Source organism: Olea europaea, unplaced genomic scaffold (assembly GCF_002742605.1).
Source record: "Olea europaea var. sylvestris unplaced genomic scaffold, O_europaea_v1 scaffold272, whole genome shotgun sequence".
Lineage (NCBI taxonomy): Eukaryota > Viridiplantae > Streptophyta > Magnoliopsida > Lamiales > Oleaceae > Olea > Olea europaea.
The window spans coordinates 100760-126078 of NW_019245613.1; the positions used below are offsets into that span (position 1 = coordinate 100760).

At 35.0% G+C, this 25319-nt stretch overlaps 3 protein-coding genes, 1 long non-coding RNA gene and 1 pseudogene across 5 annotated transcripts; 3 read left to right on the top strand and 2 right to left on the bottom strand.

The window, feature by feature from the left end:
- Nucleotides 1-460: 460 nt before the first annotated feature.
- On the top strand, nt 461-1776 carry LOC111383599 (syntaxin-related protein KNOLLE-like). Its single transcript, XM_023007713.1, has 2 exons — nt 461-1189; nt 1345-1776. Exons 1-2 carry the CDS (start codon nt 584-586, stop codon nt 1672-1674), a joined length of 936 nt encoding a protein of 311 aa, XP_022863481.1. The 5' UTR covers nt 461-583; the 3' UTR covers nt 1675-1776.
- Nucleotides 1777-6852: 5076 nt separating this feature from the next.
- Nucleotides 6853-10521, top strand: LOC111383584 (ureidoglycolate hydrolase). 2 transcript variants are annotated; one of them, XM_023007702.1, is made up of 8 exons: nt 6853-7142; nt 7504-7589; nt 7926-8000; nt 8330-8458; nt 9103-9189; nt 9409-9551; nt 9720-9822; nt 10084-10521. In XM_023007702.1, exons 1-8 carry the CDS (start codon nt 6957-6959, stop codon nt 10202-10204), a joined length of 930 nt encoding a protein of 309 aa, XP_022863470.1. In that variant the 5' UTR covers nt 6853-6956; the 3' UTR covers nt 10205-10521. The 2 variants fall into 2 exon arrangements, with proteins under 2 accessions (XP_022863470.1, XP_022863469.1); XM_023007701.1 differs by having other exon boundaries at nt 9409-9611; nt 10084-10514.
- A 25-nt stretch (nt 10522-10546) lies between these two features.
- LOC111383585 lies at nt 10547-11764 on the bottom strand. Its single transcript, XR_002700767.1, has 2 exons — nt 11040-11764; nt 10547-10923 (listed from the first exon to the last, which is right to left on the bottom strand). It is a non-coding gene; the product is annotated as an uncharacterized LOC111383585 (long non-coding RNA).
- A 3744-nt stretch (nt 11765-15508) lies between these two features.
- On the top strand, nt 15509-16303 carry LOC111383588 (40S ribosomal protein S15). The gene is made up of 2 exons (XM_023007705.1): nt 15509-15620; nt 15847-16303. Exons 1-2 carry the CDS (start codon nt 15555-15557, stop codon nt 16093-16095), a joined length of 315 nt encoding a protein of 104 aa, XP_022863473.1. The 5' UTR covers nt 15509-15554; the 3' UTR covers nt 16096-16303.
- Nucleotides 16304-19546: 3243 nt separating this feature from the next.
- On the bottom strand, nt 19547-24392 carry LOC111383593 (annotated as a pseudogene).
- Nucleotides 24393-25319: the final 927 nt, after the last annotated feature.

Here is a 25319-nt window from a genome sequence, read left to right on the forward strand (position 1 = left end):
TTTTGTTTAAGCTCGACCACGTCAAGATAAGTCAAGATCACTTGACTAGTCGATCTGCTCCAAAATCTTGAAAGATTTATAATGTTCTGATTTTAGTTTTGTGAATAAAATTGTATCATGCAATATAGTTTTACATAAAACAGGAAACTCAACCATCGAAACTTAAAACATATCATTTCCTTAAAATCATACAACCACAATATTTACTTGTTGACATGTATTCTCATCTCATGTTTTTCTATTTTATATTGATCATTTCTTCATTCATTAGTCCGCTTTTGGAAAGGTGAGAGGGACTGACAATGAATCGAATCGAGCTAATGAATCGTTCAAATTTTTGTAGCTAGTTTGACTTGACCCAGCCCAGATCTGGGTTGCTCATGGGCTGAGTTCAAAGAACCCGCGACGACTCAAGTCCATTGCCACCCTTAACACAGAGACCAGAAGCCCAAACCATATGTGCCTCCAAGAAAACATATTATTTTATTCAAATACACTAGCCGTTTCATCCAACGGCTATTTATTCAAAGTAATACACACTGTCAATTTTTATCTTTGCATCTGAATCAAACACAGTATCAAGATGAATGATTTGATGACAAAATCTTTCACAAGCTACTTAGATCTAAAGAAGGAAGCAATGAAAGATCTCGATGTCGGACCCGATATAGAAATGGGGATGACTCAAATCGACCATAACCTCACTGCCTTCTTAGAACAAGCAGAGAAGGTGAAAACAGAGATGGATTCAATCAAAGACCTCTTGGTCCAACTACAACAGGCCAATGAAGAAAGCAAATCCCTTCACAATCCTCAAGCCTTGAAATCGCTGCGAAATCAAATAAATTCACAAATCGTAGCAATTTTGAAGAACTCCAGGACCATAAAATCTCAATTGGAGGAAATGGACAGGTCTAATGCAATGAATAGACGACTTTCTGGGTGCAAGAAGGGAACTCCGGTGGATAGGACACGATCTGCTGTCACAAATGGGCTGAGGAAGAAGCTCAAAGAACTGATGATGGATTTTCAGGGCCTGAGGCAAAAGATGATGACTGAATATAAGCAAACTGTGGCGAGAAGGTACTTCATGGTGACGGGTGAGTCCCCGGAGGAGGAGGTGATTGAGAAGATAATCTCTAGCGGTGATGGCTGCGGTGGCGAGGAATTTCTGTCTAAAGCCATACAGGTATTTAGTTCAACATTTTTGTTATAGATAATCTCTCCAACTTGATCTTTCTTGAACAATTTCCTCAATTTTTGAAACTTTCAATCATATCGATTTTAGACTAATTGCTAACATTTATATTAACTTTGTTGATGTAACGACTATAATTTTCCCAGGAGCACGGCCGGGGGAAGGTGCTAGAAACGGTGGTGGAGATCCAAGACCGCCATGACGCGGCCAAGGAAATCGAGAAGAGTCTACTGGAGCTGCACCAGATATTTCTGGACATGGCGGTGATGGTTGAAGCACAAGGGGAGCAAATGGACGATATCGAACTCTATGTCACAAATGCGTCCGAGTATGTGAGCGATGGGACTAAGAGTCTTAAGATTGCAAAAGAGCACAAGAGGAGCAGCAGAAGATGGTTTTGCATCGGAATTGTGCTCCTTCTTGTGCTCATTCTTCTTGTTATCATCCCTATAGCTACCAGTTTCAGTAAATCGTGAATTGAGTTGCTGAATTTGTCATTTTGCTTCATTCTCGTGAGATAGAGGTAGCGAAGTGTGTTGAATTGTACAATTCAATGGACAAGATTTTAACTTTTTTCTTCTTTAATGTTTTTCAGTATTATACAAATAAGTTATTATTGGGAAGCATCTCTAAAGAGGTAGAAATGAGTAGTAGAAAATGGAACAATAGTGTCTTAGTTGCCTTGATGTCAAGAGAATCTATCTTGCTGCTTGCAAGTTATAGACATCATTTTGCGTTAAATAATGGAAAATTATGGCAAAACTTTTCTATAGTGACATAACTAAGTTGGCAAGTAGTGGTGGAGTTGTAAATTTAAAAGAAAAACGAAAAAAGAAAAAATTAAAAATTAAAAATTAATGTATGTACTCTGAGGTTTAAAATAGTCATAAATCATTCATGGTAAATTATGGCAAAAGGGTCCTGACTTTAGTTTCATTTGTACTTATGTTACCCAATTGTGAGTAGTAAGTACATGATTGTGTAAAAAAAAAGTTTGTACATGAAGTATTATCCTTTTTGGGTTACTTTGTTCCTAACATTCAAAAAAAGATAAATTACATAAACTAATATATTTAAAGATTCCATTTCATAAACCATATACAAGGTTTAGTCTTTCAAAAATCAGATATTTCTATTAATTAATATATTTAAAAATTAATTAATTAAAATTTTGATAATTATACATCCACCACACCCCCAATTTTGCCTTCCAAAACCTAATTTTCTATCCATATTCTCTCTCTCTCTCTCTACCAAAATCTCTCTATTCCAATCGATCGGCCGATCAACAGCAACACACTGCACACTGTGTGCGACGCTTCTTGCAGCGAATTCACTGGAAGGTGGTGGCCAAGCGACGAGTCATGCGAAGATGTTTTGCGACTTTCAGATTGTCGTCGGCTAAGGTAGAAGAAGAGTAAGACTCACCATTAGCGTTGCCGGCGACGTTCCATCTCAGATGTGAAGCTAGTACTAGAGAAAAGTAGCGTCGTTGTTGTTGTTGCAACAGGAGCACCGCCCATGGCTAGATGCGGCATTGATACGAGAGAAAAATTGGGGGTTGATTTTCGGGTTTTTTGGGTGATTTCTTCCCATTCAAATCTAATCTGCTTTAGCAAGAGTTGTGTGGTTGTTTTTTTGTCGATTGTTGGTGGTGAAGTAGTGGTGGCAGATTGTCGTTGGCGGCGGTGGTAAGGTGGGATTAGCAGCAATTTTGAAGTTAAAAATGAATGGGAAGAAATGGCGACGGCGATGGTGGTGGTGGTTTTGGATCTATGGTTTAGGTGGTTTTTTTGGTTGGTGGTGGAGGTGGTTTTTAGGGTGTTTTTTGGTTGATGATAGTTTGAGCATTTGGAAGCGGTGGCGTGGTGGTGGTTGTTGCGGTTGTGGTGGCGGTGTGGTATGAAAGTGTTTGTGACCTCGGGGGGTTTTACGACCAACTATAGAGAAGTGGTAGTGGTTCTAATGACGACGGTGGTGGTGGTTCTGGAGGCACCAATGAGATGGTGGTCATAAGTGTTGATGGTGGTGGTGCAGTGGTGGTGTATGCAGTGCTGTGACCTATAATTTTGATTCGTGACCGAAAAATATTCTGTGACTTATAATTTTTTGAATTTGTGATCAATGATGATATGATTTGTGACTTACAAAATTTTGATTTGTGACCTCAAACAAATTTGTGATCTATAAATTTTTTGGATTCGTGATCCAAAAATATTCTGTGACCTATAAATTCTTTGATTTGTGACTTCGAACAAATTCATGACCTATAAAATTTTTGGATTCGTGACCCAAAAATATTCTGCGAACTATAATTTTTTTGAATTTGTGATCAATAATGTAATTTGTGACTTATAAAATTTTGATTTGTGACCTCGAACAAATTTGTGACCTATAAAATTTTTAGATTCGTGACCCAAAAATATTATGTGACCTATAATTTTTTGATTTTGTGATCAATGATGTGATCTGTAACTTACAAAATTTTAATTTTGTAACCTCGAACAAATCTGTGACCTATAAAATTTTTAGATTCGTGACTCAAAAATATTCTGTGACCTATAAATTCTTTGATTTGTGACCAAAAAATAAGTTGTGATCAATAATATGATAAGTCGTAACTAAAATTTAATCCGTGACTAATTAATTTTTTAATTTGTGACCAACGAAAAAACTGTGACTTACAAAATTTTTGAACTGTGAACGTAAAAAAATTTTTGACATAAAATTTTTGATTTGTAACCAAAAAATAATAAGTAACTAATTATATTCTTAATTTGTGACCAAATTGTATAGATCCGTGACCTAAATATATTTAATTAATAAAATAATTAATTAACTGATTAAATTATAAATAATTTTTAATAAAAATTTGATTTTAGAAATTTGAAACTTGTTTTCTTATTTTTGAAATGTGCTATAATTAATTTCTTAGTTATGAAATTTTCCCTTCAAAAAATAGGCAACATTTGTCCAAATAGATCTCATCGAGGTAGTAGTTGGCTGGGTGAAGTCGTGGCGAAAATTGAAAAGACAGTAGTAGTGTTGTATGAATTTTAGGTCTTGTGATTGAATTTAGATTACGCAAAATTTTAAGAATAAAGTTTAAGGTATAATGACATTGAAATTTGAAAACTTAAATAGAGTAATTGGTGTAATTTTTCATTTATAAAAGCTTTATATAATCGTATGGACAAGTTGTTGGTGATTGGTAGATATTAGAATGAGAGATTTCTATGAGAGAAACGAGAGACTTAGAATTGCCGTTTTAGGGTTGTTAACATTTTTTACTTTTTGAATTTTTAATTTTAAATATAATTTTTAGGAAAATTCAGATTAGGTTGGATTTTGTGTTGCAACCGAATGACGACCACCTACCAAATTTGTTCTCTTAAAAAATCATTCATTAATAATTGATATGATGACAAATCTACTCAAATTGACTCGATCAGCTTGTGTCAGTCGATTTTCGCGGGTTAGCGATCTAGGGGTGGTGGTGGAAGATGCTATTATTTATATTCAATTGTTTCCTTTCCTTTCCTTTCCTCTCCTTTGCCTTTTCATTTTTATTTTTTGAATGTTTCATTTTCATTTCTATATAATATTTTAACTAAGTGTATTAAAATGACATTTCTATCCTTTCAAATATTTGAACTTGCAGATCAAGCCTTGGTGGCCTTTAATTTGAATATATATATATAGATTGTATAGTATTTGTTTGGAGAGCATATGGTTAAAAAGTATAAAAATATTCTTAATCTACGTGTAAAATATTATTATATGAATGTATGGTTAAAAATAAATATGAATAATAAATTAAAGTGAAGTGAAGTAAATTAAAGACCACCAGAAGGGGCCTAATGGCATGGTTGCCAAAAAAATGGATGGAATTCATCCATTTCGTTGAAAATGAAAAACAAATAAAACTAAAGTTGAGGACCTTTATCGTAATTTACTTATAATTCATAGAAAATTTTTGTGTAACAAAATTGAAAAAAAATATTTATTTATTTATTATAAATTAAAAACCAAAATTTTACTTATTTTATGTCAAACATCTCATAAGAAATGTTATTTAACACCTGTAGCTTCATTGATATCTAAGTCGAGATACATTTTTATTAATTAGAAAATATAATAGTAAATTAATGTTATATTATTCAATGAAATCAAAGTACATATTTATTCATTGAAAAATATAAGGTACGAGTTAATTTTCTCCATTTCCCCCAAATTTTCCTCTCAATATTTCTTATAAACATTGCATATGCCTTGAAATTCTACTTTATGCATAAGGAGGCAAACCGTTTACAGCCCCTCACGGCTTGGGGGTTCACGCGCAATAAAAAATTTATAGGCCCCCCTACTCGTGAGGGATAGACTTTCTTCAAACTTTTGATTTGTTGTAACCGTCACCCATAACCTTTTCAAACGTTTCATGTGAGGCCCTTTTTAACGGTTTTCATCCAAAATTTCGTTAGTTGACCAAAAAAATTATTTTGACTACATTTTAACAATTTTTAGAGGGGCAAAATGATAACTTTGCATTAAAATCAAAAATTAAAAAATAAAAGTGGTCTTCTTCTGCACCAACCCACCCACCCACACCTGAAACGTCTCCTACCCCACGCCACCCAAAACCACCCCCAACGCTAAACCAAAATCCCACCCACCCAGCGTCGACCATCATCTGCCTACCTTAGCTGCACCTAGAATCACCACCACCGCTCAATTAAACACATTAAATTAGTTGAGAGATTTGAATAAGTCGAAATGACTTTCCGGTATTAAACCCACATTTTCACCATATTCCAACGATTTTTCAACTGGTAATTCTCATTAAGTTGCTAAATCATAACCAAATTCCGGTCTAACACTAGTTGTACTTGGAAATTTTCAGTGAAGGCAGTAAAAGAGGCAGTCAAATTGGTTCAAGGCTGTAGGATTGTAAATATTTGAAAAAAGCAAGCGCAATTTTTGAATGGTGTTTTAACTGAAGGAGGGTCCGCTGAATCAATGAAGGGATGAGGGATATTTTTTTGAGTTGAAGGGATGACTCCATGTGGTGAAAAGTGTTGTGGTGGTGGATTAAGATTTGGGAAAGCGAGTCTCCTTCCGGTGAGGGTTCAATTGGTAGGACTGTGGGCTTTGTAATGGCGATTGAGAATTTGGTTCCTTGATCTTGAGTTTCCATTTGTTTGAAGTCCGAGAATGTGGAGAATTGTTCCAATCGAGAAGTAGAGAATTTGGTGCAGTCTGCGTTGGGCGGTAGCAGGTGGTTGTGGAGGTGGAGGCGGTGGTCTGGTGGATTTTTCGTTTGAGTTAGGGGGTTGGTGAGGCGTGAGTGGGTTGGGGAAGAAAAATACCACTTTTATTTTTTTATTTTTGATTTTAATGCAAAGTTACCATTTTGCCCTTCTAAAAATTGTTAAAATGTGGTCAAAATAATTTTTTTGGTCAACTAATGGAATTTTGGATAAAAACCGTCAAAAAGGGCCTTACATGCAACGTTTGGAAAGGTTAGGGGTGACGATTGTAACAAATCAAAGGTATGAAAAAAGTTTACTAATATTTCAAAGATTTGAGGCTTTTGCTGCAATTTTTCCAATTAAAAATGCAAGGGCATTTCGTACTAGAGTCTATTAAACAAATATCAAAGGAATCTCGGTGGAACGATGACGATATAACACTACCACATCACTTGCTTACACTTCCTGTTTCACTGCAGTGAAGAAGAAAATAATTTTATCAAAAAGAAATGGATACGAAATTACGGGGTTTTGTTCTCTCTGTATATATCGTCTTTGGCCTCCCTGTAATCACAGCTCACAATGACCCTTCAAATAAAATCATGGAGGATTTTTCTGGGTACCCAATTCATGAACCGCAGTCCCAAGATTCCCTATTATCACTTTCAGTTGACTCTGAAGGCCTTCAGAAGCAGGTATCTGTGTATGTTCTTCAATATTGGTGGTTTCTTATTGGGGATTTTTTTGTAAGACTCAATCTTGTGTTCTAATGAATGGCTTAAGATTTTTTAGTTTATGCTTCATCTTGATACATGGTCTTTTTCCTGTTTTCAGAGTGTATACTGTTTCTTGATTGAACTGATACTTGAATGCCATGAGAAGTTCATTTAGAATACTGCTACATAGAACAAGAAAGATTCAATCTTGATGAACTAAAATTGTTTACTACTTAAAGATCGATTTGGTTCCTATTGCTTGTGTAATGAAACCTTTAAATTTCTTTAATTTATGCAACTTCTTGCTAGAATTTAATATACTTCGTTTGTTTTATTTTAGATTGATGAGTTATCCACTTTGTCGGAAACACCGGCGCCATCGGTTACTAGGATTCTTTACAGTGAGAAAGATGTATTGGCAAGGAGGTACAAGCTGGAACTTATCTAATTTTTATGCTCGAATGTAAAAACAGTTTTCTAATGCTAAGGAATAAAGTATACTTTAAACGAGATATTTGGATATTGTATAGAAATTAAACAGTCGCATGAGGCTTAAACTGCAAAGTACTGCTGCCTAAACAATGGATTATTGATGAGTTTGAGTTTGGTTTTTAAGTTTCATGACTAAGCTTTTTTCTATAAAATGTTGCTTTAGATTAACGTTAATCTTCATGCTAATGTCTAGCTTGCACATTACACACATAAAACTATTGCTAGCACGAGTAAATGTTTAATATTTTTTTTTTCCTCATTAACATGCAGGTTCATTAAAAATCTAATGGGCCTTTCTGGTCTCTCAGTCAGAGAGGATGCTGTCGGGAACATATTTGGTCGATGGTGAGACAGAACTCTTCCTTATGGATCTTGTAATGTTATCATACCAATTATTGGAGAACAGCTTCTCCATTTCCAAAATATTTATTCATGCTTTATGTTATCTACATGTAAAATTGTTCTTTTGCTGAACATTTAACGAGGATTATACAGTAGTACTTGGGTAATTTTGAGTTTTAATAGACATATTTTTAAAATATCAATGTCATTCAATCAGTATCCCGGCTTTTGTTTCGGTATAGTTCCATAAAATTGTTTTACTTTATATTATCTGTGTTTCCAAGAGCCTCTTTATAGTTTCTTTATACTGACTCTTATTTGTGCTTACACAGGGATGGGGACGAGCCTGAGCTAGCACCAGTTTCTACAGGTTCTCACATAGATGCTATACCATACTCTGGAAAATATGATGGAGTAATTGGTGTATTGGGCGCCATAGAAGCCATTAATGTTTTAAAGCGGTATGCAGGCTTGACCCTAGTTTGGAATGTAGAGCTGGAAGTTATTCATTTGCTCTATAGTACTTCAAACATTGTTCATGGCATGCCAAAGTTAGGAAAGGGACAAAAAATTGCCTGTGCTCAATAATTAATCATGTTTCAGTTACACTAACCTCCTTGAGATCATCATTAAAACTAGGTTGAGTTCCTGGAAGAAGGTGTTAAACTGTTACATTTCTATGAACTAGTTTCTTTAAATAAGGATAATATAACCAACGAAGCTAAATTAAAACTGAGTATTCAATGAATTCGTACTTTTAACTAGTGGAGAAAATATTACACCGTCCTGAAAGTATTATTTAGAAAGCTTATTTGATCATTAGAAGGTTGTTGCCATTCTTATAAGCCAAATGAATGATAGAGATTTGTTAACAATTGTATGTAAAACTTTTAGAGGATGGATAATAAATTGGTGAATAGATAACTATGCAGATGATACAATACATGCCATGTAAGTAGTTAATTTAATTGCGTTCAGTTAGTAAAATATATGTTAAATTGAGATTGTTTGCACTTTGATTAGTATTTCTGACTCCGTGTATTTATCCCCTGTTTATTTGGCGGGTGACTTTCTTATTTTTATGACGTTTACTGGGATTTAACAGGTCTGGCTTTAAACCTAAAAGGTCCCTGGAAGTGATCATGTTCACATCAGAGGAGCCTACACGTTTTGGAATTAGCTGCCTGGGCAGGTCAGGATGACATATTGTTGCAGTCATGTTTCTCTAACATGTTTTCTTCCTTGTTCACAGTCATCGGGTTGCTGAGTCTATTCAGTAAATGTGCTCCATGAGCATGTGCTTTTGGATCTTTATAAATATTTTTTCATCTGTCTCTCATATCTTCTCTTCTCATATTTTTTTTTCTTAGTCTTGTCTTCGCAGTTTCTGATGTTTATCTCAAATTTGCAGCCGCTTATTGGCAGGAAGTAAAGAACTAGCTGAACTTCTCAAGAAAACAGTAGATAGTCAAAATATATCCTTTTTTGATGCTGCAAGATTTGCAGGATATGCAAACCATCTACAGGACTTAACCAGCGTGTTTCTGGAGAAAGGTAGTTATTCTGCTTTCATAGAGTTGCACATAGAGCAAGGTCCAATACTTGAAGAGGAAGGTTGGGTTTCTTCTTTCTTAATGCTGTTGATACTTATTATCGCAGTATATTTGAAAAACTATGATTTTTCTTACTCTCACTTGGTTAACTGGTTTGCATTTTCTTTAGCCACATCTATTGGTGTGGTTACGGCCATTGCTGCTCCGGCAAGCATCAAAGTGGACTTTGAAGGCAGTGGAGGCCATGCAGGAGCAGTCTTGATGCCTATGAGGTAATATTTTATTGTCGTATAGCTGGTTGAGGATGGTTTGAAGTTATTATAATATCTCAGTTATCAGAAAATATTGTCTAACCTAAACCATCTCTTATACATATTTGGTCTATTAATTGGCAAAATCAGAAGATAAGCTTCTTAATGCGTTACATCTGTTGTCAAGACTCAGCATTCCCCTTTACACAGTTTTTGTTTTGGGTTATCAAATTGAGTGCATTACCATATGATCTTACCCATTTTGTATATCATGTGGAGCAGAAATGATGCAGGACTGGCTGCTGCAGAGTTGGCTCTTGCTGTTGAGAAATTTGTATTAGAATCTGGATCCATCGACACTGTCGGAACAGTTGGTAAGGAACTTCTTTGCACTTGTTTATAAATTATGGTTCTATATCATCAATTCTTGGTCAACGGGAAATATAGACTTTTAAGCATGGGATGGTGAATTTTGCATACGTTGATTCATGCAATTTACAGGTCTAAATCTGTAGAATATCGTTGCACATTCTAGGTTGTTGACTGTGTTTTAATATTCTAGGAGTATATGGGGCATTCATATTTTGCATTAGTTCACCCTAATTTCCTCCGATACATTAAGGAATTGAGGGGTACATTATTTTTAGAGATAAACTCAGGAGCGTGAAGAAAGCCTGCAACAGGAGTGGATGCAGCTTTTACACTTGGGGTGGACTACTATAAAATCATGGGTTTGCTTTGCATTTTTTCCAACTGGTATAAGAGCATATGCAATGCAACCAAAGACTCGAAGAGATTGAACATCGGGCTTATGGTTGCTCCATGCCTCTCCAGGTGTCATATCACGAACACTTTTTGTAGGACACTTGTTTAAAATATAAACAGCACATGCCACTGCCTCTGCCTAAAATACTTTTGGTAATTTTTTCCTTTCAACAAACTACGTGCCATTTTGACTATTGTCCTGTTCTTCATTTCAAAAATTCCGTTTTGCTGCGGTGTATAGCTCATTGTAAGTTGATACTTTATTCCACCATATTTTCAAAAATCAGAGAATTCATTGGAGGTGTATTCCGCCCCTCTATCTGTACGAAGCACCTTCAAAGAACAACCACTTTGTTTCTGCATATAAGCTTTGAAGCCTTTAAAAATATTATAAATTTCAGACTTATGTTTCAAAAAATAGACCCAAGTTCTCCTGCTGTAATAATCTATGAAGGTGATAAAATAATGATTACCTCTATTTGATTCAGTCTCCATTAGTCCACAAACATCTGAGTGCACAAGTTCTAGCAGTTGTGTTGTTCTTCGAGACTTGCCTACTGGAAAAGAGTCCCTATGCTGTTTTCCAAGAACACAACCGATTAAAGTTTTATAATAAAGGTAGCCCTGTAAGCATTTTTTTATTTGCGAGCAACCTTAAACCATTGAGGTTCAAGTGACCAAAACGCAAATGCCATAGCCAATTAGTATAAAAAATGGCAGCAATAAAGGAAAATACTTTTTTAGTTTGAAATGATAAAGGAAACATGCGATTTTTAGTCATCTTAACTTCAACAACATGTTCATTTTTTCTGATTCATAATAGTGCAAACTCCTTTGTCAATAGTGATTTTAAGTCCCTTTTTAGATAGTTGTCCTAAGCTCAATAAATTCCATTCCAAACTAGGAACATAAAATACATCAGAAATATGCTCATATGAACCATCTTTTACTTGTATCAGGATTTTGCCTTTTCCCATAATTGATACCTTGGCTTTGTTTCCAAAGTTTACTTCTCCAGTTACCGTTTCATCCAGCTGAGAGAATAATTCCTTCTTCCCACACATGTGATTACTACAGCCCGTATCCAAATACCATTCTCCAAGATTTTCTTCTAAAGAAGTAGTGATGTAGGATGAATAAGAAAGAAAGAAGAAGGAACGGGGAAGAGAAACAGAGAGAAGGGAGAAGAGGAGAAGAAATCAGGGGAAGAGAGGGGAGGGAGGAAACGGCTGCAAGCCACCAAAAATATTTCAATTCTAATTCATCATCAACTGTCTCAAATGAGAAACAAAACAGAAATAAATAGCAAAACACAAACCCTAAAGAGAAGGGCTTGGGCCAAACCCACTAAACAAACCCAATAACGAAAACATAAACAATAGTCCAAATAAAATATAACTAATAGTCCAAATAGAAAATAAATAATAAATGGATGTCCGCATCAACTCTACCGGGGTGGGAGAAAAACTCGACCCCGTCGAGTAGATAAAGCAGAATGTTGCACTGAATTTGATGCGAAAGGCTCCAAATCATGCCATGGGGGACGATCTTTCTCAATGACCAAATACCGAAACTCCACAAATGATAACAAGGATAGTTGCAGCTTATCCTCAAGGATATGATCCAACCAAGGAGGACGATCTTTCTTTGTAATCACATACCGATACTGAACTCCCAATAGTAAAAATTCATGCCACTCATCTCCAAAATCTTCCTCATTGGTCAACACAACCTGTTTATCTAAAATAGCATCAATTACATCATTGTGTGCTGTGACATGTGTTATTGGAGTGAAAATGGTAATATATTTAGGTTGGGGATTCACATAAGGAAGTAGAAAAGGATCATCAAGGAAATTAAAAAGGCCTTTGTAAGTAACTAAGTCTTCAATATGTAAAGTAGAGTGGTGGCCAAAATGGACATGTGCGTATGGACCAACATGCTTTAAAACTTTAAAAGGACCAGCACTACCGGCTTGCAATATAACATAATCCTCAAGATGAAATTGAAAATATTGTTTATGCAAATTAGTTTGAAGTTTATATAATGCATTACTTGCGTGAAGTTGTTTATGGATCTTAATATGCAAGTCATCAAGATGATGCACAAATGCTTCAACTAATATCGACACACTAGCATGTGGGGACATGGAAATAAGGTCTAACGGCCGCCTAGACTTATAACTATGAACAATTTCAAATGGATTCAAACCTAGAGACCGATTTACAGAATTGTTATACGCAATTTGAACAGTTGGGGGGAATCAAGTCCCAATTTCTAAGATTTTTCTGGACTAGAGACTTGTATAAATTGCCAGGACTGTGGTTAACGACTTCATTTTGACCATCAGTTTGAACAGTTGGGGGGAATCAAGTCCCAATTTCTAAGATTTTTCTGGACTAGAGACTTGTATAAATTGCCAGGACTGTGGTTAACGACTTCATTTTGACCATCAGTTTGAAGTTGGTCAGTAATGGGGAATGTTGATTTAATGCTAACCAAAGGCGACTGAATTCTCCAAGGGTGGCCAGTGAAATCATCAAGCTCTTTGAGTTGTACAAGGGTATGACATATAACATGTGACCGAGAGTTATCAGAAACAAGGGGTATAGCATCTAAAGTCTTGGGAAGAGTCTGGAGTCCACCTAAAGAAGTGTCCTCACTATCATCCAAGTCATCAAAATCTTCAAGTTTAGGTTCATAGACTAGATCTTCTAATGGCATATTTATTACATTCTTTCGTTCTTCCATGACTAAGGTTCGATTAGTACATTTGGAAGAAATGTGGCCAAAGTCTTTACAGTTGACGCACAACAAGTGAGAAGAAGACCTTGGAGTTTCAGAAATTCTACCCTGATTTTCCAAGATTGGAGAACCATTAGAAGGGGGAGGTCCTAGAAGGGACTTAACGGGAAGAGGTGGAGCCAATGAAGCCAAATGATGATTATCAAAAATTTTACCCTTATTTTTCAAAATTGGAGGAACATCAGATGGAGATGGTTTTATGATAGACTTATGATGAGGCGACGCTAATGAGATGGGTGAGCGACGATGACCACGCTTTTCATATGGAGTACTAATAATCAACTCATAATCTCGAGCTAAAGAGTAAGCGTGATCAAGAGTAGTGACACCTCGAAGGAAAAGCTCGCGCTTAAGATCATCTCTCAGACCTTGGCTAAACCTACTCAAAGTCGTGCTCTCATCCTCAATTAAATGACATTTGATTCGAAATTCCTCAAATCGCGCGATATATTGAGTCACTAATTGATTTCCTTGTTTAAGGGCATTCCGTTGAGTAAGAATTTCAAAATTATCTCGTTCTCGCTCACGAATCTGATCCCTATTCCTATCCCTATCCTTACGATCGGGTCGAAAGTATTTTTGATTACCTTGTCGACGATGTTGTCTATTATGGGACACCTTAAAATTATTAACATCAATCGAATGAGGGATGTGTTTAAAATTTTTCGAACTAATAGATAGGGCCTTACTCTCTTCAAGAGTAGCGGTCATTTGAGTTTGAATAGCTGCTTTTGTCGGGTGAGTGTATCGAATTGTGAGGGGTTCATGTTTAACGTACTAGAGCTAGAAGTGACAAGATGACCAATATGTAACTATATGCAAAGCAATACTACCTAAATGAAATGCAATAGAGAGACCAATATGCATCAAGGACTATCAAACACGATTATTTATTAAAGTTAACACGAAGTTGAGTTGGTTGAAGACGAAAATCGCCATTTTCAGGAATTCCTTGTTCGTCATAGACAAATCAAGCATAAAGAAACTCACATTGCACTTCGAAATGCATTAATCGATCATTTGTGGGATGAACATATGAATTTTGAGAATTAAATTGCAAAAATTTAACGACTTTGTAATATCGTCTATCCAAATTTAAAATGCATTGTACTATTTTCTAATGGCATTAATTCATATTTTCGTTGTTGTAGTATTTTTATTAATTGTTCTATGTTTTTTATATTTATTAATGAATTTAATCTTTTTCGTAATTTAACGTAATTATTTATTTAGTAATTTATGTATTTATGAAATAATTTGAGGCCAAAGTTGTGATAGTAACAGCAACACAAAGAATCTAAGTGATGCACTTTTAAAATAAATCAGCAGTATAAACCAATTAGAATTAGGAGATAGCAACTCCCTGTAGTCTAGTTGCCTGAATTGCTAACGATTGGGCCTCTGATCTGCCTGTGTCAAATGTCTAGAGATGAATTTTAGTTTGGTGCAAGATTTGGTGTAAAATTTGGTGCAGGGTTGGAGATGGTCTAATGTAGCAGCATTTGGAAACTCTTGAAGCACGTGTATCGGAAAAGTGTGTGTGATTTACCTGTGTATTAGTTGACCTAGTCTTCAGCCTTTAAATTGGGATTTCTGCCTTTCATCTGTGTGTCCCTGCGTGGTTCATTTCATTGCTTTTATGGCGTGTTTGATTGCAAGCATGGATTTCCTAGACTTATTTGTATGGAAATTGTTAATTAAATATGTTTGATTGATTTAATTTTCAACTGGAAAAATACTGTACTTGTTCATTTTTTTATTGGTGGGTAGATGTGAGAGAGGGACGAGGTAGATGTGTGTGTGTGTGAGAGAGAGAGAGAGAGAGAGAGAGAGAGAGATAGAATTACCTGAAAATAAAACCCACTCCCTCTAAAGAAAATATTTGGCTTGTTTTCAAAGGAAATATGGTCATGTGACCAAAAGTAGAAAAATATTTTTCATGGAAAAAAATAACAATTAAACAGCACAGAAGTAAGAATTTGTGTAGAAAAATGACATTTTCCATGAAAAATATTAGCAATCAAATGCATCATTATCGACCATAATAGAGGTTTGAAATAAAGAAATATCAAATTAAACCACCACTAGCTTGTTCCTGCAACTTTATAAATTTCCTTCTAGTTTATGCTTGTACCTTTTTACCCATCTTTCTCTGGAGAAATATTTTTGACTTCCGTGATTAAATGGACAGGTTCCAGCGGGGTTTGAAGAGGAAGCCCATGGCTTTGATCAAGAAGCTGCGTAAGGCGGTAAGTGAATAAGATGTGGAAGTATTTGAATTATACTGTGTCTATCAATGGAATTAGTATATTATATCACATAAATTATAGCTTCCTTTGGACAGTGACTTTTTCAGATTCCCTTAATTCTCTCCTTTTTTGAGTGGTCTTTTTTACGTGAATTCATTGTAATAATAATCTGTCTTTCTATGTCTCATCTGCTTTACTTATTGTTTTCATAATTTTGATTCTTCAGAAACGTGAGGCCCCACCTGGCGAGAAGCCTGAAATTGTCAAAACTCACCTACGAAACATGATCATCGTCCCTGAGATGATCGGGAGTGTCATTGGAGTGTACAATGGCAAGACCTTCAATACAGTTGAAATTAAACCTGAAATGATAAGTCACTATCTTGCTGAGTTCTCAATCTCATACAAGCCAGTCAAGCATGGCAGACCCGGTATTGGTGCCACCCACTCCTCAAGGTTCATTCCTCTGAAATGAGAAATCTACCATCAATTTAGAAATACAAGAGAGATTTTGTTCGTCAGGATCACCTATGTTATGTTACTTTCTTCGTACTCTTGTGCTCAATTAGTTCCTGTTTCATCTCTCGCCATTTTCCATCAGACAGGAATGTTTAAACTGCCGTTATTTTGAATGTTTGATGACAAGTTGCTTAATTTGTTTGGAAAGAGATCTCTGTGTTCAATTGCATTTTCTTACTAATAATGTTTTCTTTCTATTTATGTGTTGCTCGCAATAGGGTGCATTTATCTTTTACATAATTATGTTACACTACTTTACATTTTGACTTGGGTTAACTAAATTTTGATCTAAGTCATAGTCAGTAATAAATTTTAAAGGCATATTTCATGGGATTCATAGATCACAACTTTTAACTACATATTTCATTGACTTTTATTAAAATTTATTAAAAATCTTATTTTAATCTCCTCTAAAACATAGGCTTAATATGTAGTAAAGATTAGATTAGTATAATGAAATAAATTATAACTTCTTTCACAATCTGTTACATTGTTGTGGCGTTATTCAATCGTTCATGTCAAACAAGCATGTGGGTAAACCAGCAAACATGATAAAATCGAAAATGATAAATGATAAATTTCATTTTTGTGTATCCTTCTAGCTAGGTAGTAATCCACTGTAGTTCTAATCCTTCCATTGTATCGATGGTTGTTCAAGCTAAGAAGAAATGGGGAAGGATTACGTAAAAAGGCTTTCATCCTTAATCCAAGCTTCCGAAACATGAACCTTTCCTCATCAGTAATGCTTTGTGCGTCTGCTGGCTGATCTGCTGGATTTAAACACTCTTCAACCTTCGACGACGCTTGTTCAGCTTTCACTAGCTTTCTCTCCACTTGTGACAGAAATTTCAAGTCAACAATATTTTAGGGAGACAAATTCAATAAATGAAAAGCTCTTAAAAATGAACAAAAAATAAGTGAACCAAAAGACAATTTATTGGACAAAACTTACGAAAGCAAGCTTCTTCTCAATCTTTCTGACAAGGTCAGCATGCCTTAAACACTTCTGCTTCTCTCATCATCTTTTCCTTTTCCTCATCGTCCAGACGTTTCCCCATCTAAAGTTTCTTCGATAGAACCTGCTGTTCCATATGTATCGGTATCTTCCACACGAGGTATAACAAAGTAAATAAATAAATAAATAAATAAATAAATAAATAAATAAATAAATAAATAAGACTGAGTGAAATACACCTACCACTTAACATAATTAAACAGTAGTAATTCACCTCTAGTATAATCAATTTCAATTTGGGGTTGCATATTGTTGAAGGCAAAATTTGGAAACATTAAACACGTCTTCTCTTTGACAACTTTACCATTTATGAAAATTGTGCATGAATCAAGTCCTTTCTGTATTTGAGTAAGCTTTTAAAAGAAATTGTTCAATGTGATATGAGGAAAACACAGGTATTGGGATCAAGTCTTGTTGCCACATACTTGTGAAAAAGGTGCACGTACTACCCTTTTAATGGAAAATGAATTTGGCCTTAAGCATGTTGAAGACAGAATCTAAATAAATATATCTGTCATCTCTAACAATCTAATATTTTAGATGGAGTGGTTCAATATATATTTTTTCATGACAAGAAATACCCTTCTCGCTTGGTAGGAAGAGGAGGGTAGGGGCTCGCCGAGAGCTATGGAACACACAAATTGACAATAGGCCTAAGAATCAAGATATGATAATCACTGAGAGACTTAGGCTAGGTATTGTTCGAGTTGGTTATACCTGTATATCTTGACAACTTTCTACTTCATTGCTGTCAATCATTAATTTCCTTTTCAATTTTCAGGGGCTCATATCAGCTTGAGTATCTTGTGTTACCTTGATATCTTCAGCCATTCTTTCACTCGTAGTTAGCTGAACTCCACGTTTTAGAGCAATTTTGGCAATTTTACTTCTTTCCCATAACTTATATCATGGCTGCAGTTAATCCGTGGTGCTGCCTGTTTCTTCCTGGAGATGCTAGTAATCAATACAATATCAAAATTTCTCGTCATCTACAACAAGCTAAGCCTTATGCCAATAGTTATCATTTCTAGTCAAATGTCACGTGTACAAGAAATAAACTCTATTTAATGCACAAGTAATCATCAATCATATTAATAAAATTGCTGTTCACAATAACCGAATTCTATTTGACTGTTTTTGTTATTTCATATTTTCTTTATTTGTTAGATGAAACTGATCATTGACCTCACCAAATGTAATTAGAGAAACTTACTTTAACTTGGTCCCAACAAACAAGTTGACTTATCAAAATGAGGTTACAAAAGCAATCACCCATGTAAGAAACCATTTTCTCCTCATTTTGCCTAAAATTATTGTTTGAGGAAAAGGAACTTCCAGGACCAGAGTTTAACATGACAGAAAATATCAGTGGACCATTTATAATCAGCTATAAATTAATGCTATATAAAATGAGAGAAACACAGTTTCTTATAAATAAATAAATAAAAAAGACTGAGTGAAATACACCTACCATTTAACATAATTAGACAGTAGTAATTCACCTCTAGTATAATCAATTTCAATTTGGGGTTGCACATTGTTGAAGGCAAAATTTGGAAACATTAAACACGTCTTCTCTTTGACAACTTAAACTTTTAGATAATGTAATTCTATATAGTATCAAGGCATGAAAAGGTCTTGAAATCAAGTATACCATTTATGAAAATTGTTCATGAGTCAAGTCCTTTATGTATTTGAGTAAAGCTTTTAAATGAAATTGTTCAATGTGATATGAGGAAAACACAGGTATTGGGATCAAGTCTTGTTGCCACCTACTTGTGAAAAAGGTGCACGTACTACCTCTTTAATGGAAAATGAATTTGGTCTTAAGCATGTTGAAGGCTGAATCTAAATAAATATATATGTCGCCCCCAGAGCACATCTCCAAGTGGTAAAAGGGGAGGGTGGAGAAATCCAACTTTGCTTGAGGTTGCCGCGTTAAGGGTTCGAATCTTGAAATATGGATTTGGCTCTTAGGTAAGTGCAAGTGTACAAGCAGTCTTCCACCCTGTATCACTTGGAGGCATAACCTGCGATTTACCTCCCTCACGATGCTCCAGGGCAGGGGCGGTGGGGGACCCTTAAGGTTGGGGTTCAACCTTTTTTTTAAATAAATATATCTGTCAACTCTGACAATTTAATATTTTAGATGGAGTGGTTCAACATATATTTTTTCATGACAAGAAATACCCTTCTTGCTTGGTAGGAAGAGGAGAGTGGGGGCTTGCAGAGAGATATGGAACACACAAATTGACAATAAGCCCAAGAATCAAGATATGATAATAGAGGCTTAGCTAGGTATTATTCGAGTTTGTTATCCCTGTATATTTTGACAACTTTCTACTTCATTGCTGTCAATCATTAATTTCCTTTTCAATTTTTAGGGGCTCATATCAGCTTAAGTATCTTGTGTTACCTTGATATCTTCAGCCATTCTTTCACTCGTAGTTAGCTGAACTCCACGTTTTAGAGAAATTTTGGCAATTTTACTTCTTTCCCATAACTTTATCATGGCTGCAGCTAATCCGTGGTGCTGCCTGTTTCTTCCTAAAGATGTCAATAATCAATACAATATCAAAATTTCTCGTCATCTACAAGCAGCTAAGCCTTATGCCAATAGTTATCATTTCTAGTCAAATGTCACGGGTACAAGAAATGCATACCTAATGCAATATGTGGTGGCAGAGCCATGGACGGACCCACATGGGTCATGTGGGGTCAATTGACCCACAAAAATTTCTGTTCTTTATTTTTTTTAATATGTAAATTATTCAAACCTTATCCATTGCAAGCCCAATTGCGCAAGCCCATTTATTGTTCTTTCACTTGTCCAACCTCAAGTGACTAAGTTTATTTTCTCTACACTCCTTCACGTGGCTTTTCATATGCATTAGGACTTTGCTCTAAACCCCACAAAGAGAAGGATTGAAATAGTGGTCTATGGAGAGTTCGAGACCACCATTCAAATTTTTGGATTTTCTTTCCTTGTGCTAGTTTTGTGATTTTTCTTCCATCTATGTAACAAATCAACATCCTACTTGTTTGATTTTATATGTTTTTATTCTAAAATTCATTTGAATTTGAGATTTGAGAAATATTGTCAACCACATCCCCATTTGCTTGTTATGCGTCTGAAACTGAAAGTTTAAGTGCTTAACATGGATCAGTGATTCAACATAATGTTCACGGTTATTCAAAATTATGACCTCAAGTTCTTAGACAGTCTAGATTTTCTATTGTTTTCCTCTGCTGCATAGTTTAATTTTTAGCTCATTCTATCTTCATATTTAAATTAAATTTGTTAAAATATTCAAATATTTTTAGTTTGAAAATGACAAAAGTCAAAAACAACAATTTTTTTTATCAATAATTGCTTATAAATGTCGTTTGGAAGTCGAATATATGAAATTTTGATGTGTTATGAGATTGAACAATGCGTTTTAACCTTCACTTGTATAATTTAGTTGGATAATGCAGTTGCAGTAGTGTATTGACTTATTTTCATTAATGATATGTTGTTTTAAAAAAATTGTATTTCAATTTTTGACCCCACAATACCAAACATTTGGCTCCATTGCCTAGCTCTAGCAAGTCTCCATAATGAGGCCGCCGCCTTTGTTCCAAGGGTTGATCTCACACAGTAAGGAAGTAATTTGAAGGGAGGCTGATAATCAACGAGAACCCCCAGGAGTAAATCTGCATCTATGGGAAGTGGACCATCTCCGGGCCAATCAGGGCCAAGTCCATCTAATATATTCCCTACTTCATCTTCATATTTCACTTCAACACTGTTTCATTGTTTTTACTCTCTAAGCTACTGCTTATAATCTCTGCTTGAGGTGCATCTATATCACTTAAAGGACCACGTCCTGAGGGACCAATCTCGTCAAAAGCATTAGAAGACGTCTTACGAGGATTTTCATTTTTGCCAAGCATTCTTTTCTTCAATTTTTCTGTCAGATCTTCATAGGTTACACCTCTGTATAGAGAAACAGAAGTGCCAGGTCTCCAACCAACCCACCAGTTTCTCTCTTAACAACAGAAAGGCAGCGTCAACAACAACATTAAGAAAGATGATGCAATCTATTAAAAATTGAAGGTATTAACTACTCCAGAGTATCAGCATGTTTGGGTGGCTTATGCTCAAATTAAGCACCAAATGTGTGGGCTTATTTTCTCTGTGGACCTACCTACATTCAAAATAAGCCACACATTTGGTGCTTAATTTATAGCATAAGTCACCCCAAACATGCTCTATATCTTTTCTTAAGAAAAATGGACCAGTTTTACTGACTAATGTCATGGATTCTAAAAGGTCATCTCAAATTACACCCACCTGACTCTGTGAATACTTGTACAAAAGACTCTACTGAAAGGATGAAAGCTTCTACTTATTTTGAACAAATTCAAGGCTTTATTCCAACAGTTGGGTATAATTAATTGACATTGTATGGTTATCATCCCTCTTTGACATCCTTTCTCATGACCTTTTCTTTATTATGTATTCCTATAACAGATAACAGCTAAAAACAGTAGAATTTTATAGAAGTCATATGAGAGAGATGACCTCTAAAATCTCATGCACTTGCTTCATGTTAAGTACAGGAGCCCCCACAATTTTCAACCTTACAAACTCTGATGTTTTTCATATCTCTTTAATAGTCTCTACAACCTATTGTGTATTACCTGCACCACTAATCCTTGTCTTCTTCTTTATCCAAAGAGCCAAGTTCTTCAACCTCCCCAGCTCCGACTCAAGAAGAATCAACTCAGCCAAACTCCTAATCTTTCGTCTGTCTAAACTCCGCTTCTCCTTTTCCTCTACCGAGTTTTTGTCCCAGGGCAATCTCACTTTTATATTCCATTTATCCAACTAAGAAAGGTGAGAGGTTATCCGATAATTCTTGGTGGGCCATTTGCCTTCTCAGTTTCGTTCCATTTATCCAACCAAGAAGGCAAATGTCCCGAAAAGGCCTCAGGTAGTGTTAAATTATAGGCCTCAGTTTCATTCCATTTGTCCAACCAAGAATTATCGGATAACCTCTCACCATTATTTGACTGCAAAGTGGGTTTTTTAGACAATCCAAAACGACATAAGGTGCAAAACAGATCGTGAAAACTGAATGCCCATAAATCGAGTTCATACCTCCGACCATTGGTGTTGTTCTTGTTCCAGGTAACGCCACTTCCAAACTTTCAACACACTAAATTGATGGTTTATCTTGTGTTTTTTGGTGTCAAGCTTAGAGACCAAACCCATCTATTTATATACCAAAACTCCCATCAAGTTATGGCTTAAATAACCCTCCAATTGATGGTGAAATTGAACTCCATGAATGTTGAATTGAAATTCGATAAATATTGAAACTGTTGAAACTCCATGAATGTTGGACCATCAATTAGACTGAGGAAATTGGAAGAAGAAACAGATCTGTTACATTCTCCCACTTGTCCATACATTCATCCTAGTGTCTCAAGCTCAATCCCATCAGTTCTTCTTCTTAATACACAAACACATAAATCATGGCGATAAGTCTTCTAATAACGAGCATTATCTTCCATGTATTACAATGTATTTAGTTCCTTAAGAATTATTCTTCATAAGGTAACAACACTTGATGAAAAAGACCCTATGTCTTATTCTTGGTACTACAAAGATATATTTTCTCAAATAAATTAAGGTGCTCATGAATATGAGAAAATATCACAATAAGTAAAGCAAAATTTGTATATACCATTACATAGTGGAACCAAGTCCCGTTTTCTCTACATGATCCTTGAATTTCAATGGTGGCATGCCTTTAGTCAAAAGATCAGCGACCATCAACTCAGTGTATACGTGCTCAATGACCACTTTCTTTTCTTTAATATGTTCCCTTATGGCTAAATACTTAATGTTGATATGTTTATTTCGACTACCACTTTTCTTGTTCTTAACCATAAAGATAGCAGCCAAATTATTGCAATAAATTCTCAATGGTCTAAAAATGAAATCCATAATTCTAAGCCAAGATATGAAACTCTTAATCCATACACAATGCGAAGAAGCCTCAAAATAAGAAGCAAACTCGACTTCCATAGTGGAAGTTGTATTCAAGGTCTGTTTAGCACCCTCCATGATATAGCTCAACCAGCCATCATAAAAATATACCTTGATGTTGATTTTTGTAAATCAACATAGCCGTTAAAGTCTGAATCTGAGTATCCGATCACTCTAGATTATCCGTCCGTGTCATACATAAGCATGTGATTTTTGGTTCCTTGAAAGTACTTCATTACTTTCTTTGTTGCTCTCCAGTGGTCCATACCTGAATTATTTTGATATCGTCATAAATTCCTATTACAAATGCAATGTCAGGCCTTGTGAAGAATTGAGCATACATCAGGCTTCCGACAGCCAAAACATATGGAATGTTCTTCAATTGTTCCATTTCTAGATCATTTTTTCAGGCATCAGTTCAAATTGAGCCTAACATCCTTCACAATGGGAGCTACAGTTGACGAACAATCATTCATCTGGAATCTCTTTAAAACTTTGTCTATATAGGATTCCTGAGACTAAACCAAAATACCTTGTAATCTGTCTCTATAAATCTTAATACCAATGACATAAGATGCTTTATCCATATCTTTTATATCAAAATGTTTAGAGAGAGGAATTGTTTCACCTCATACAACAAACCCTTATCACTGGTTGCAAGTAAAATAGCATTTACGTATAAAACAAGAAAATAAATCTTAATCCCACTAACCTTCTAGTATATACATTTATCCATGAGATTTTTAACAAATCCAAATGAAAAAATTACTCCATGATATTTTTAATATCATTGACGGGACACTTGTTTTAGACTGTGTATAAACTTCTAAAGCTTACATACCAAGTGCTTACCATCAATAGAAGGGAATCTTTTAGGTTGTTTCATAAAAATCTCCTCCTCTAAATTTCCATTGAGAAATGCTATTTTCACATACATTTGTTGTAGCTCAAGGTCAAAATAGGCTACTAATGCCAAAATAATACGTACAAAATCTTTCTTAGATATCAGAGAGAAGGTCTCTGTGTAATCAATTCCCTCATTTTGAGTGAATTCCATAGCAACAAGTTTTGTCTTGTATATCTCAATATTGCCTAGCGAGTCTTTCTTAGTCTTAACGACCCATTTACAGACAATGGCTTTGGCATTACTAGACAATTCAACAAGATCCCATACTCCGTTACTCTTCATGAAATTCATCTCTTCCTTCCTGGCATTGTACCATAATTATGACTCTAAAACTCATAGCTTGTGAAAATGATTCAAGATCATTTTCGACTCCAATATTGTAGTCAGGTTCTTGTAGGTACACTTCATAATCACTAGGAATTGCTGATCCTTTTTGTACTAGTAGATCTTCTTAATGTTATACCATCATCTTCTAGATAAGCTTGTGGTACAACTCTTTGTTTAGGAGATTCTGATAATTCGTAAATTATTTGTGAAGTGATCATCAGTGGCTTTTATCAAGTCCTGGACCTTGTCATGCTGATCGACGAAACCACATATATCAGCATAATTTTTAGTCTTTATGAACATCATCCTGAGGTGATTAGATAGCTTCCATTTTTCATAGAGTGCAATGTCTGTTGCAGTACTGAAATTGGTAATTTTAGATGGTTCGTCTTTCCTAATAGCATAATCAATATCCATGCACCCTAATTGGAGAAAAATTCTCTCCTTTTATACTTGTAGTTATCACCATTTATTTTGGGAATGTCACAAAGAATATCAGAGAAATTAGCAAGTTGTGAAGTTGCATAATATTAAAATTGATTATGTTAAAATTGAGGCTTAATTGAATAGATTGTATGCTTTACCAATGTAAACATACTAAAATTGAATATAATGATATAAAAATTGTTTGTAGGCTAAAATTTCAATTCAAGTATATTCAATTATCCCTTATGATAGAATTATCAAATTCTGTACTTAATTCATATTAAAGTTAATTATGAAAGCAATTTGATATTCTATCATAAAGTAAATTTTATGATAAAACTACCAAATTATTTACTTATTCAAATTTCCTGATGGCATATTATGAAATAATTTTATATTTTACTCTAATTAATTATATAAATATAACAAAAACTCTTGTAGGGCAAAATTCATTATACTAATTAT

Excerpts from the sequence above, each read along its gene's own strand:
- LOC111383599 (XM_023007713.1), top strand. The coding sequence starts at position 584 with ATGAATGATTTGATGACAAAATCTTTCACAAGCTACTTAGATCTAAAG. Across the intron at positions 1,190-1,344 it reads TTCTGTCTAAAGCCATACAG|GAGCACGGCCGGGGGAAGGT; the intron begins GTATTTAGTTCA and ends TAATTTTCCCAG.
- LOC111383588 (XM_023007705.1), top strand. The coding sequence starts at position 15,555 with ATGGACAGGTTCCAGCGGGGTTTGAAGAGGAAGCCCATGGCTTTGATC. Across the intron at positions 15,621-15,846 it reads TCAAGAAGCTGCGTAAGGCG|AAACGTGAGGCCCCACCTGG; the intron begins GTAAGTGAATAA and ends TTGATTCTTCAG.
- LOC111383584 (XM_023007701.1), top strand. The coding sequence starts at position 6,957 with ATGGATACGAAATTACGGGGTTTTGTTCTCTCTGTATATATCGTCTTT. Across the intron at positions 9,190-9,408 it reads GGAATTAGCTGCCTGGGCAG|CCGCTTATTGGCAGGAAGTA; the intron begins GTCAGGATGACA and ends TCAAATTTGCAG. Across the intron at positions 9,612-9,719 it reads TCCAATACTTGAAGAGGAAG|CCACATCTATTGGTGTGGTT; the intron begins GTTGGGTTTCTT and ends CATTTTCTTTAG.